This window comes from Oryza sativa, chromosome 1, assembly GCF_034140825.1.
Source record: "Oryza sativa Japonica Group chromosome 1, ASM3414082v1".
NCBI lineage: Eukaryota > Viridiplantae > Streptophyta > Magnoliopsida > Poales > Poaceae > Oryza > Oryza sativa.
In genome coordinates this window covers 35343712-35357304 of record NC_089035.1, presented here as the reverse complement: position 1 = coordinate 35357304, position 13593 = coordinate 35343712, and the positions used below count along the sequence as shown (strand labels likewise).

The window sequence follows — 13593 nt, the reverse complement described above, 5'->3', positions numbered from 1 at the left end:
CTGACTTTATTTTTTCAGCCCTCCACAGTCTTCAGATTTGGTAAAAATACTCGGGAGACCATGGCAAAGATGATTGAAGTACTCGGTTTTGGAGTAATCTAGTTCGAGAGAAGATTATCTTTTCGACTGTGAAGGTCTCAGGGGCTACTGTGGAGATTATGGGTACCCCATACCCACACGGCATGGTTATCCGACTAGTTATAGGGGATAACTTATATATATGAAATATGTAACAGATTATGACTTGGGTATTACGTTTCCCTGTATATTATGGAACGGCCTAAAGTCCTGATTTGATAAGATTGTAAAGTAGATTTAGGAAACCGATACCGTGTTGGTTAAGGTTTCTATCTTGTAATCCTGCCCCCCATCCTATATAAGGTGGGCAGGAGGCCCTCTAGGGGGCATGACACAACTAGATCGTCAGATCAATACACACCCGGCGGATTCAAATCCCCAAACAGGAGTAGGGTATTACCTCTCATTGAGAGGGCCTGAACCTATCTAAATCCTTTGTCTCCGCATCCATCCACTTTTAGGGCTCGTGCGCTACCCCTTTTATTATTGCCGAAATCTAGTTTCGACATCTATTCTACAATATCTTTTTGAAACCGTTACTCTACAATATCTGGCAAAGCTAACAGCATTCGATCCATACATCAATGCCCACGTATTAGTAAAGTTATATGGGATACCAGCTAGCCAGGCATATGCTTGTTTTTGGCTGAAGAAAACAGAGTCATACAGAATTGCACAAAACGCAAATCACTTGCTGCATGGCACTGAAAATGCAAATCTGATCGAATTCAAAAGGTACACTGAATTGCACATCCATATGTCTCATATACTACTGTGATTTTCATCTATCGGAACAACAGCTTACAAAGGTGAAGTACCGAACAAAATCGAGGATAGAAATAACCAAAAATTACATCAAAACAATCGAGAGGAGATACTCATGTACATATATATTATAGACACAGAACAATCAATTGGTTTGAAGGACTTATTAACTGGGGGATAAATTAATTGACGATCAGGTAGAATCAATACTCCTACTACATGCAACGACGATTCGAGAGGGCATCTCGAGCTTTTGTATGCATTCCATGCATCTCGCTGGCCAATCTTTCTCCTTGCTGTGTTTTCATCCTCGTTCCGGTGTGACGACATCAGGTAATTGAAGCCGTCGATCTTGAAGCCCAATTTTATTCCTCGAAAGAGAAAGTAAACCGAGCAAGAAGAATAAACGGGGGGACGTACGAAAAAAGGAAACGGAAAAACTCGTGCTCTCCCTGTCGCCTGCGTTGTTTGTGTGTACAGCAGCAGCTAGCACCATGGATGGGTTCCTGAGCTTGGTTGGGGGTTCTGCTTTATTATGCGGGGAGGTAGGACGGCGGCATCGGCAGGCCGACGACCTTGCCGCAGCGGAGGGCTATCTCCGGCATGTTGTACTCGTCCCGGAGCGACCTCGCCGGCGATACCACGCTGACGTACAACTGCGCCCCGAGGTAGTACCTCTCCCACATGTTGGACCTGATGTTCCACATCCCCGCGTTGTCGAACGTCAGCATCACCGCCGTCCACGACCTCGGGTACACCTGGATCGTGTGCCGGCTCACCGTGTCCAGCAGGTTGTACGTCTTCCTGCACTCCGGCGTCCATATCCCCGGCCCCATGCTGCACGCACCCACACATCCATATATTCATGCATGGCGATGGCGATCGATCACCAAGAACGGAGCGAGCATGGAACTTTATACGTTTGTGCATGTGTTTACCCGGCGGCGAAGAAGGCGTAGCCGTTGATGTGGAAGGAGTCGATGCTCTTCTCGGGGTTCTCGAAGACGACCTCGATGAAGGTGCGGAACTCGGCGGAGATGACGTTGGGCGCGAGCTTCTGCGGGACGGTGGTGGCCGGCGGCACGTCGCCGATGAGGTTGTACTCGAACACCCCGGAGGAGGCGTTGAAGTACTCGGCGAGCTTGAGCGGCGTCTGGGCGTCGTCGACGTGCGACACGCCGTTGAGGGCGAACCGCTCCTTGCCGTCCACCTTCCCCTTGCTGGTGCAGAGCTTGATGGTGCGCGTGATGTTGATCTGCCCGTAGTGGTAGGACCCCTGCGGGTTGGGCCGCGCCGCGCTCGCCGTCAGGTTCCAGCGGAACGACCTCCACTGGTTGATGGACCACGCCCACCCGCTCGGCCCCTCCGGCAGCTTGGGCGACGCCGGCGTGTTCGACCCGTTGTACCGGACGATGGCGGTGATGGCGCTGTACTCCTTCAAGAAGCGGGTGGAGGCCACGAGGAGGTAGTCGCCGGGCTTCTGGTCGGCGGTGACGAGGAAGGAGACGCACTGGGCGACATGCACGTCCAGCGAGTCGTAGCTGTTCTGCACGGTGTGCGAGCCCTCCATCTCCACGAGCTTGAGGCTGTGGCCCTGGATGCGCACGTTGAGCGACGTCTTGATCCCCACGTTGCAGACGCGGAACCGGTACACCTTGCCGGCCTCCATGGTGTACATGGGCGGGTTGGACGCGTCCTTCTCGTTCTTGCCGTTGATGACGAGACCCGCCGGCCGGCCGATGCTCTTGCCGGCGTCGAGGTTCTTCGCCAGCACGGTGTGGTCCTTGGTGTACCAGTCGCCGACGAGGACCGGGTAGTCGCCGGCCGGCTCGTCGAAGGGCACCGGGATGAGCAGCCGGCTGTGCACGGTGATGATCCCGTAGCCGCCGGCCGCGCGCTGCATGCCCATGCTGGGGAAGTAGAAGAAGGTCCCGATCTGGTCCTTGGGCTGCCATTTGTACGTCCAGTTTGTGCCCGGCTGGATCGGGCAATTCGTCCCCGGCATTCCGTCCATCCACGAGTTCTTCCTCTGTTGGATCCCGTGCCTGGATCGCGTCGCATTGCCACGTACATACCAAAATGATCGATCAGCTCAACATCAATAACGGATCGATGTATGCATGCATGTATACCAATGTACGTATACGTACCAGTTGAAGAGGAGGGGATGGTCGAGCTGGTTGAAGACGTTGACGACGATGTTGTTGTTGGAGCTGCAGTTGATGGTTGGGCCGGGGAACATGTCGTTGATGAGCATCACCTTCTGGGCCACGTCCATAATCGTCCTGGTCCCGTACGTCACCTTCCAATCGAAGAAGTGGTACGGGTCCTCGGCGCGCACGGCGGCGAGGACCGCCGCCGCCACCAGCAGCAGCGCGGCGGAGGCGCGCATCGTTGTCATCGGTCGGGGGGAGAGCACGCACGCGCGCGGTCACTTGTTGCACTGATCCTCCCGTACGTACGTGTGTGTGGCACCCCCTCTCGCCGGAGCGGGCAGAGAGAGAGAGACACCGAGAAACGGCGGCCGGTCTCAGGTGGGTGCGAGACCGGTGCGGAGAGAGGCAGGGTGGGGGTGTGTACGGTGGTGGGGAGGGGAGGCGGGAGGAGGCGTGGCTTATATGCGTGGAGCGGCCGCGGGAAGGAGCGGTGCCCGCGAGAGCGCGCCGGACGTGTCCGTGGCGCGCCTCCGTGGGCGGGCGGATGGACGGCTTTCGCCCCAACGGCCGCAACGCCCGCGCGTCCGCTCGCCTCGGCACCGCCGGGGGCTCCCCCCCAACCTTTGACTCGTTCCTCCGCCGCATGCATGCATGCACGCACGCACGCACGCCACGTCGGTGCTGGTCGCCGCGTGGGACGAGATGGTTCTTGGTGTCTGGGCCGGCCCGTTCGGCCTTGTCCATGAAATGTCTCGATAGTTGGGCCTTTTGGGCTGATTTACCCCTAGTGGGAGAGGCACACTAGCCCTCGCAGGGAAGTAGCTGACGGCGCGAGGGGAGAGGCAGAGACGGGAGGTGGGGGAGTGGAGTGGAGAGGAGTAGAGCCGAATCCGCGGCGGAAGTGCACGGCGCTCCGCGCCACCGCCGGCCGAGCCCGCGCTGAAATCCGCGAGCGGCGAGCGGCGCACAGGTGCGCTGCATTTCTCCCTGTTCTCGCAATCTCGCTAGTGTAATCCATGCCCTAAGTCTTCGAACTGCGTCGGGCTCAAACTCAGTAATATAGGAGTATGAATTTCTGTGATGTTGTTTGGAGGTCGATGTGTTCGTGAATGATTTGTTTTTCTTTTTTCCTTCACGGGATGAATTCCTGGTCGCTGTTGGTTATTCGGAACTCGGAAGGTGACCTATGATTTTAGAGAACTGGGGAATTTTGGGAATTGTAATCCTTGATTCCTTGAGAAACAATGTGTGCAATAGGAGCAAGGATCAAGGAAACTAGTGCGTAAAAAACGTCGTGCCTTAGAGAGAAATCGAGCGATTCCTTCTGAAGTTTTTAGTGCTTTTTCATTACTTAATTTCAGGGTTGGAAGGGTCTTCCACCATGTTGGTATTACTGCTGCTTGTGCTGGTTGCAACCACCAAACCAAAATACGGGTGCACGGTAGTTGCCCCTGCATGCTCAAACTCTGTAGCAGATGGTTGCGTCGTCAATAGCTAGGTCGATGATGCATTGCAGGCCATAGTAGTCGTAGTTGCTTGCATCTATTGCCATCCTGAATTCCCGATCAATAAATCTGCCCTTCGCTAGGGGAAGCCTTCTGCTTAGTAGCTCAAGCATGACAGACCCAAAGCTGTACAGCTCACTCTTCTGTGAGAACTGCTGTGTCATGTCTCAGGTTCCAAAAGGAGGAAGCCAAAACTAGGGCCTCAGCGGGAGTGAAACACCTAGCACTTTTAATTCCTTAGGCCTTTCCCCTTTTGTACAGTTCTTTCTTTTCTGTACATCAGTACATGTAACTTTTACTCCTCCTATATTCAATGAAATTGGCGCAAACTGTGCTGGTTCGTTCACAAAAAAAAAAGGTTCCAAATGACCCTTTTTGGTGTCTGCAACTAGCTTCGACAGACCAAAATCAGCAACCTTTGCTTTAAGGTTGTCATCCAAAAGGATATTTGTTGACTTGGCGTCTCTATGGATAATAGGCAGATTGGTAAGTTCATGAATTATTCTAGTCCTCTGGCTACGCCAAGAGCAATCCTGAGCATCCCTTTCCATTCCAGATAAATTTACTTGCTGCAGAATACAGAATGCGGATAGTTAAGAAAGAAATGTGCAAAAAAGTACATAACGATATGTTCAGGAAGTAAGAATAGGTCAACCGATCCATGCTTGCATATACCTCATGAGAACCAGCTGCAGCTTTGGTTTCAGAGCTGGAGGAAAAGTGAAGGGCAATGGAAAGGCAAGACAACCAAGTTGTATAAGGATAACTGACTCTCACACAGATGTTATTTCTTAAACCTTCCTATGCAGGCTGTTCCGAAATGTAGTTATGTGAGAACCTTCTCATGTCTTAACTCTGCTTTAATCTTTGGTGACCTGATATGAAATAAAATTTTCATATGTGCTTGGGACAGATGGTTCTTCGTTTTTTCTTTTATATGTGTGTGTGTGTGTGTTGAAATATGTTCGTCTGCACATGTTTATAGTGATGAAAATGATGCTTGTTACCTTATATTGGAATATATATTTCTTGTTAAGTAGTCAATAAAATCATATTCCTTTTGTCACAGCATATGTTAGTGTGGACTGGAATCTCGATGTCAATGAAAGGTACTTCCTTGTTTTAACCGTTAAGAGGTAAAGTTCCTGTATCATTAACTTTGAGAATGCAGCTTTGAATTATCTCATTTCCTTGATTGGGTGTAAGGTTGCCTTAATTTAGCACAATAGACATTTTCAGTGGGGATTAGAATTCAACCTGTACTTTTTTTCTCCCAGAAAAGGCACACTGAGCAGTTAGCACGCGTTGTGATGGATAAATAGTAATGGAACTGAATCATCTTTTCAATTGGTAATTCAATCTAAAAAATGATGTTTCCTATGTACAAGGCAGCATCTTCTGAACCATGACACCACCAATTAAAATAAATTCTAAATAAATGTTTCTCTCACTAATCCTATCTTGTATCCACAATGAGAGCATTTTCACAGCTATTCATTAATCCCATTGGCCAATCAGAGGCTGTTATTGTTCCAACTGTTGTCATTAATATTTAACTTTTATGCTATGAAAGGGCATCATGTTGATGTAGGATTGTTTAGAGAAAAATTAATGAGGTGCACCTGGTAACTACTTGAGTTAAACATCAGTGGAAACATATCAAATTACAAAAACAATATTTATCTTGACATGCATGCGAATGGTCAAAAAATATATTTATTTTGGGTTTTCAATGAAGAGAATGACAAGAATGATTCTATAGAAAGATCATCCTCTGCTGTTTCATCTGGCCAGTGTATGCTTATAAAATATCCAGACCTTGGTTTTTATCAACACAAAAAATATGATATTGTAGACTACATATTGTCCTTTACAATGAGTAGGAGATAAGCAAAACCAATACATCATATCTACTTTGGTTCAACAACTGAGTATGAATATACACTGTTGTAATCAAAAGCACTGCTGCTGCTGTCATCATTGATAGGCACATGATCTCCATAAGGATCTGGATCTCTACCCTTTGCATATCCAAACTGCTGAGCCGATAAAGATGCTGAGTTTAGCAACTGTGCCCCTTCATTTTGTATTATAATCTCAAGTTCCTTCACCACATCATTCATTGTCGGGCGGTCAGCAGCAGACTCCTCTACACATTCCATAGCCAACTGCACAAATCTCCTAAAGCCAACCATTTTTGCTGAATCCCGGATTGTTGGATCAATTAGGCTCTTCAATCCGTAATACTCTTGGTCATACTGATCTATTGCTGTCCTGATCTCACGGACAATATATGTGCCTTTCTCTATGGGCTGCCTGGACGTTATCAGTTCTAGCATGACAACTCCAAAGCTATATACATCACTCTTCTCAGATAGCTGCTGAGTCATGTAGTATTCAGGATCCAAATAACCCTAGATATCAACACAGAAGAGTAATCAACTAGAAATATTTTTTTGTCAATAAAAGTTATGCATTTTGAAGTTCCAGAAGTACATACCAGTGTGCCCTTCACTTGGGTAGAAACATGGCCCTTTTTTGTGTCAGATACCAGCTTTGAAAGACCAAAATCAGCAACCTTTGCATTTAGACTTTCATCCAGAAGGATATTGGTTGATTTGATATCTCTATGGATAATTGGTGGATCAGCAAGTTCATGAAGATACGCTAGACCTTTAGCAGAGCCAACTGCAATTTGAAGGCGTTTCTTCCAATCCAAGTGCATTCCTCCTTTACCTGCAGTTAAGATGTGGATGAACCCCCATGTCCTTTTGTTGTAGCATGTATTAATTATGTAAATAGGTTATAAATGGGGGTAGTAGTGGTGATGAAGTTTGAAAAGTATACCCTTCAGATTCTCCCTTAAGGTCCCATTAGGAATGTACTCATAAACCAACATCTGCTCCCCTTGTTCATAGCAGAAACCTACTAAGCTCACCAGGTTCTTGTGATGAACCCTGGAAAGTAGTTCTATCTCATTCTTAAATTCAGCTGCACCTTGCATAGATCCTTGCTGTGCGCGTTTTATTGCAGCCATTTGCCCATTTGCGAGCATTCCTTTGTACACCTTTTAACAGAAAAGATAATAGATTAATTGCTTTTGGAAATCCTTATTTCTTTTTGTGACTATACTAGCATGGAAATTCATTCACCAATATACCTTCCCATATCCTCCTGATCCTATTTCTTGGGTTTCTGAGAAATTGTTTGTGCACCTCTTCAGTTCCTCAAATGCAAAGTATCTTGCTCCCTTCAGCTGTGGCACATCTCCATTATCTTTACCACCTTGTCCCCATGATGCTGTGGCACCAGAGCATTCACTAGCACAGATTAGCAATCATGCTTAACACTTCCCTATTGGATGGATACTGAATGATGAAATAACACATTACCAAAAGGATTAGTAGTTCGTTCTACTGCCTCCTTAGCTATTTTTTTCTGCCTTAGAGCATACATTGCTACTAGGATAAGGCCAACAAGAAGGAGAAAACCAGCAACCGCTATTCCGATTATTGCACCTTTGCCCATTGACGACCTTTTACCACTGGGGCCTGAAATGAATGAGTTATGTAATGTTTGAAAATAAAGCAAACTAAAGAAATTGCAGACCTAAGCAACGCCATACTTGCAAAATATGTGCTTGCTATGAAGCTATATGGTCCAAAATATGCTGGAGCTTTGTAGGTTTGGTTGACCAAAGAAGAACTGATTCTGATAACCTCTGAGTGATTGAAGCTTGTTCCGCTCTCTGGAAAAACCTTCACTGTGAATGTTAGTGGCTCCCCTGGACTGAACTCAACATTGGAAATGGCAACTGATCCTGGAGCTAGGCTAAGGTTCTGAACAAGAGTAAATTCCAAAGGTTGGAATGACTTGGGATTGGTCACATCAGAGAAGGCTGGTGCTCGGAAGATCATCAAACCCTGGAAGGGGCTGGCGCAAGCACAGTTCTGTGAAGCCACCGGATTTGCTGACTGGTCAGTGGGGCATGAAATGGCACCACATGGACCTAGGTTTGTTGAGTATGGCACTTGCTGCTTTTGCTTGAGTGTGCAGAAACTGATATTGTTGAAGCATATAAGATTGCCTGATAGTCTGGACAAGGAAAGAATACGTTGGGTGAGAATGCATGCACTCACTTGTACACCCTTATACAGTACAGGATGATGCTTACATGAGGCTGCCGGTGTAGCTTGGGTCAACTTCAGCATTGAAGATCTGATTGTTTGTCAAATTAACAACCCGCAGTAGTGAACTGATGTTACTGCTCATATTAAGTTCCCCACTGAATGAATTCTTAGCTAATGATCTGCATTCCAATTTATAACATCAGAAGGCATAAGTTCACTGAAGTTAAACTTTTAGCTAGAGATGCTATCAGAGAGCTGTAGCATGATCCATGAGGAAATTACATTTGCTGCAATTGCGGGAAACTGAACAGGGCACTGGGGATTGTTCCAGTAAGATGATCACTATCCATAAATCTGTAAGTTGTCAACAGGAATAGAAACATTAATTGTGATGTATCTTACTAAGTCCATTTGATACTCACTGTTTTTTCGTCATCAGACAACTCACAAGGTAGTCAAGGATGTTAATGTTGAAAACCATCGCGGTGCTGGTGAGCTCATGAAGTTATTGTTGCTTAGGTCCCTGTAAAAAGGAAGAAAATTTCCCATAACTCAAAGAATCATTAACCTTAAATGCTCATATACTTTCTTCCTTACACATAAGTGAGAGCATTTGCACTGGTGAGGTCTGGCACTGTCCCATTCAGTTGGTTGCTTGCTAAGCTCCTGCAAAAACAAAAACAAATATTTGCAATGTTGTTTCCAGGAATAAGAAATATTTGTTGATGTTCCTTGATGGTAATCACTTACAGTTCCATCAGACGAGATAGGTTTGCTATACTTCCTGGAACTGGACCACTGAATTGGTTATGATCTAGTCGGCTGTTGCAATAGGCAGGAAAAAAAAAACATGAAACTGTTCAAAGGGGGTCAAAACATAGGGTAAATCATATTACGAGGTACTTACATAATTTGAATTGATGAGACTCTCCCGAGAGATCCTGGGATTGGTCCAGTAAAGTTATTGTTGTCAAATATCCTGACAATTATTACTGAAGGCAGTGAGGTGATGGCAAGATGATACTACCAAGCACAAACAAACAGTGTGCAGCTTACACGTGTATAAGGTTCATTTTTTCACTGAAAAGCTTTTCGTCAATTGGGCCTGTCAACTGGTTCTCACTGAAATGGCTGTTGATTGGAAATGTATGAGTCATATGAGGATACCATACATTTAAGCAGCAGTATATCTTGATTCTTTTGTTCTAGAACTGGTACACCATTTGAGAACTTACAAATGTTCTGCATTAACAAGCTGATCCAGCCCTGGGTTTGAACCTGATGAAACCGGTATTTTCCCCGACAGCTGATTGTCTGACAAGTCCAACCAAAAAAGCTTAGAGAGAAGGCCAAGTGTTGGGGGGATTCCACCAGTGAACTTATTTGAGTTCAGGGCCCTGCATGAGAGCATTTCTTAGGCTAAAGTAAATCATATCGTGAAGAGATTGATGTCCATTCAATATATCTGCCCACGTTTGAGTTGTTTCTTACAGGAATGTGAGTTGCCTTAATGCTCCGATCTGCTCTGGAATATCACCAGTGAAACTGCATCCAAGTAAAATCCTGACAAAACCAAGATATAAATCAGTGTTTTCCCCTATTTTTCTTAGTCCTCTCCACAGACCAAAAAGGAAGAAATGTTTTCTTATAGTGACATGCTGTTCTTACAGAGTTGTGAGCTGCTTCAGATTCACAATGCTTGGAGGAAGTGGACCTCCAAGATTTAGGTTGTTAGACAGATCCCTGGATGTAGTTTATTTTACATCAGGAGCATAAAGCATTTTGCAGTGTGGTAGTTTGTTCAAAACTCAGTAAGCAGGGACTTACAGATATGTCAAAGAAGAAAGTTGGTCTATTGCATTGCTTAATGTGCCTTGCAGATTAATGCCTGATAATCTCCTGTAAATACCAGGTTTCGGTGTAGTTCTTGTCTCAAAAATAAGTACAAATATGATGAATCGAAGTTGATCACTCACATTTCTGTCACCCTCCCATTGGAACAGGAAATTCCATCCCAGGAGGTGCAGGGATCAGTCGATCCCATCCAGCTTTGCGGTTCATTCTGCCAATTCTTCATCAATGCCTGGAGTGCAGAAACTGTAGAATAAATGGAACAAATGTTAGTCAAGCAAAATGTGTCAACAACTCCAGTGGTTGATCCAAGTCATCTTGGCCTATTAGGTCAATATCATCCATTAGTTTATCATCATCATGGAAAATTTCACAGGAAAGTATGGTCCAGGAAAGCAGGGGCGAATCTAAAAACAAAAATTACCAGGTGTCCTGTATGAATCATGGATATAATACTATGTTTACATTCTAACATTAGCTAAAATTAATGGGATTCAAAAGTTCCGCCTGTCCTGTGCATCACATGGCTTTTTCATGGATTCGCTCCTGCAGGAAAGGAAGGAGTCATCTCTCTAAAATTATTGATCGTGCGTGCATGAGATATAGCTGTTGCAGCTCCCCTTTTCATCATGGGAAACTATTCTTTGTACATGACACTATGAATTTGGTCATAAAAAAAATCTTCCTAGGTTATTAGATGGAAATAACCAAATGATCACAATTTGTTGCATAACTACCCAAGGAGAACATAGTATTGATGGCAGAAGGCTATCTTTAAGGATTTTGTTTTTCTGTAGCATCTAGTCATTCATGCTCCACAAATAGATTCTTCTCTTGCTGTACTTCTGGCAGACCTAATCCTACTCACCTTGTTTTCAGGTCAATGGCCAGTCTGAGTGACAAATCCTGGAAAAGATGTCACCTTTCTTCCTGTAACCTATTGAAAAGCAGAAAGATCAAAGACTTACCATCTTGAGGATTTGTCTGACTGAAGCTTAGCCGTAGGCTCACCAAGAGCATGAACAGAAGTAGCAGCCACTGCATCTCCACCATCGTACCACACGGTGTCACCCTCCACGCAAATCAAATTCACACCGGAGGATAGCAAAATCTGCTGATTGTTCTTGTCGAAGAGCACTGTGCAGTGAACAAGCTCGAGTAGATGCCAAATGGCGTCTCCCTCCTTGAGGCTGGCAACCAGGCAAAGAAAATAGCTAATCAAACAAGACAACCTTATATAACTTGATTCAAGGGAATTCTTATCAAACATTGCCTATGAGAATGCTTACCAGGTCCAAGCAACATGCACATAGAAAATGCATGTATGCGTTGTAGTGGGAGGCTTAATTAAAAGAAACCTCTGAAGAGCTCAGTTGCTGATCAAAATGTGAAATGATTTAATAAACCGTTTACTTGCAGTTACTTCTTGCCTGTTTTATCTATGGAGCCTTATCTGGGAACACCTTCTGGGTTTTGATCCAGTCAGAACTTCTTGGTTTGGACGTTCTTGGCTTTTATACGTTTTTGGTCAGTATATTCTGTGCTTTTACTTAATTTATTTTTTTGATACGGCCATTGATTGGATATTTTTGTCCTGTACCTGCATGTCAGACACTGTGTTAATCGCTCAGGCTGTTCTTATCATATCTGTTTTCCCTTGTATAGTTGGGACCGTTGGAGCTGTAAACAACAGTTTTCAGGCTAAGTCAAAGTGCCTGCCAATGCCAACCTTTCTGATGGGATATGGCATCAGAAAATGGATCGACATATTATCCTAAGTAACTGCCTGTGAATGCTTCCATGGTTGGTCTTGTTTCAAATTTTCATCTTCCAGAAATTTGATTCAGAAAAAGCTCTAGAAATCTGATTGTAAGCAATAGAACATGAATATAAAATCTTGTTTTGCAGGCTTCTCAAGGACAGTGAAAGCTTTGGGTTATGTCAGCAGGAAGCCAAGATTTTGTAGAGGATTATGTTCTCCGCTGGATCCAACAAAGTAAACACCGAAAAATGATTCGGTGTGACATCATGCAACGCAAATTATGCAATTCACGGTCACATTCAGTGGGGCAGGAAGGCCAATTTCTGTTAATACATGGCCGGCCGGCTTCTTCCTTTTGTAGGTATTGTTAACAGCTTCATCAGGTAACATTAGGTGCACTATATACACAGCAAATGGCGGAGCCGGCGACACACGAAAAAGATCCTTCTGCATGAGGCCAAAACTCAATGGCACCCAGTTGCCTCTTGCTTCCTTCCACTGGCCAGCTGATATAATGCATTCGCATTTGTTTCGTCCATTGTTCTAATTGAAAATATAAGCCTGACGCAGTTGAGTTAGATGGCTTGGTGACAATCGTGCTCGTATGAAATGTACTGGTGTGAGAAAAATGTCTTCTTTTTTCTTCTGTGGGAGTAATCGGTCAAAGCGAACAACATGTCACATGTGCCGTTTACTTGGCAACTTAACTGCTGAAATGTTCTTCGGAGTTTAGTCTAATGATAAGCTGGTTGATATTCTGCAGCTGAAAGTATTTACTGAAAGGAATATGGAGTTCACAAGTTACTACATGCATGATATCATCTTCCCCGAGAGGACAAACTGAGATAGAATTACTGAAATAATTTCAGATTATTAGTATGTCCAGAGCAGTTGCTTGCTTCTTATTTTTATATGCGCCAATCATTGGCCTCGAAAGCTTTTGACAAACGGAGTGTGAATGTATGATCCTACGAAAGTGATTGCGAACAAACAGTTCAGGCTCTTCTGGTGAGGATCCTTTGCTTGCAATTTGTTTGGAGAATACTATACTGTAATATGCCCTTAGATCACGTTGGATGTGGCTTCAAATTGCCATTTGTTTGGAAAATATATAACTGTAATATGCTCTTGATCACGTTGGTTGTGGCTTCAACGTAAGCAACAGCACGGTAGCTGCGCTTGCTCGCCGCCTCCAACTCGGTCTAATTTGACAACTGGAGATTGCGTAAGATCAATTCAGAATCTTGCATCCAAAACTGAAGGAACGTTTCGTGTTGGCAACTTAGAACATGTTTGGCAGGGCTCCCGAACTCAGATCCATAGTGGATTTTGAAGATTGTATGTTA

The 13593-nt window shown here is 45.0% G+C and overlaps 2 protein-coding genes and 1 long non-coding RNA gene across 3 annotated transcripts; 1 reads left to right on the top strand and 2 right to left on the bottom strand.

Moving 5' to 3' along the window:
• Positions 1–836: 836 nt before the first annotated feature.
• On the bottom strand, positions 837–3549 carry LOC4327488 (L-ascorbate oxidase homolog). The gene is made up of 3 exons (XM_015780144.3): positions 2994–3549; positions 1782–2888; positions 837–1680 (listed from the first exon to the last, which is right to left on the bottom strand). Exons 1-3 carry the CDS (start codon positions 3242–3244, stop codon positions 1377–1379), a joined length of 1662 nt encoding a protein of 553 aa, XP_015635630.1. The 5' UTR covers positions 3245–3549; the 3' UTR covers positions 837–1376.
• Positions 3550–3843: 294 nt separating this feature from the next.
• LOC9267804 (uncharacterized) lies at positions 3844–5416 on the top strand. Its single transcript, XR_010738909.1, has 2 exons — positions 3844–3969; positions 4361–5416. It is a non-coding gene; the product is annotated as an uncharacterized lncRNA (long non-coding RNA).
• Positions 5417–6302: 886 nt separating this feature from the next.
• LOC4327487 (leucine-rich repeat receptor protein kinase HPCA1) lies at positions 6303–11959 on the bottom strand. The gene is made up of 18 exons (XM_066308140.1): positions 11454–11959; positions 10608–10731; positions 10303–10377; positions 10126–10197; positions 9870–10031; positions 9691–9765; positions 9542–9613; positions 9385–9456; positions 9232–9300; positions 9083–9157; positions 8917–8988; positions 8679–8813; positions 8130–8599; positions 7897–8055; positions 7665–7804; positions 7352–7571; positions 7005–7240; positions 6303–6918 (listed from the first exon to the last, which is right to left on the bottom strand). Exons 1-18 carry the CDS (start codon positions 11536–11538, stop codon positions 6415–6417), a joined length of 2817 nt encoding a protein of 938 aa, XP_066164237.1. The 5' UTR covers positions 11539–11959; the 3' UTR covers positions 6303–6414.
• Positions 11960–13593: the final 1634 nt, after the last annotated feature.

Bases quoted from the DNA above. Each gene is read 5' to 3' on its own strand.
- LOC4327488 (XM_015780144.3), bottom strand. From the start codon at position 3,244: ATGACAACGATGCGCGCCTCCGCCGCGCTGCTGCTGGTGGCGGCGGCG. The intron at 2,889-2,993 runs GTACGTATACGT...GACGCGATCCAG, and splicing joins CATCCCCTCCTCTTCAACTG to GCACGGGATCCAACAGAGGA. The intron at 1,681-1,781 runs GTAAACACATGC...GGGTGCGTGCAG, and splicing joins TACGCCTTCTTCGCCGCCGG to CATGGGGCCGGGGATATGGA.
- LOC4327487 (XM_066308140.1), bottom strand. From the start codon at position 11,538: ATGGTGGAGATGCAGTGGCTGCTACTTCTGTTCATGCTCTTGGTGAGC. The intron at 8,056-8,129 runs GTATGGCGTTGC...CATTCATTTCAG, and splicing joins AGCAAGCACATATTTTGCAA to GCCCCAGTGGTAAAAGGTCG. The intron at 6,919-7,004 runs GTATGTACTTCT...GTTGATATCTAG, and splicing joins CCCAAGTGAAGGGCACACTG to GGTTATTTGGATCCTGAATA.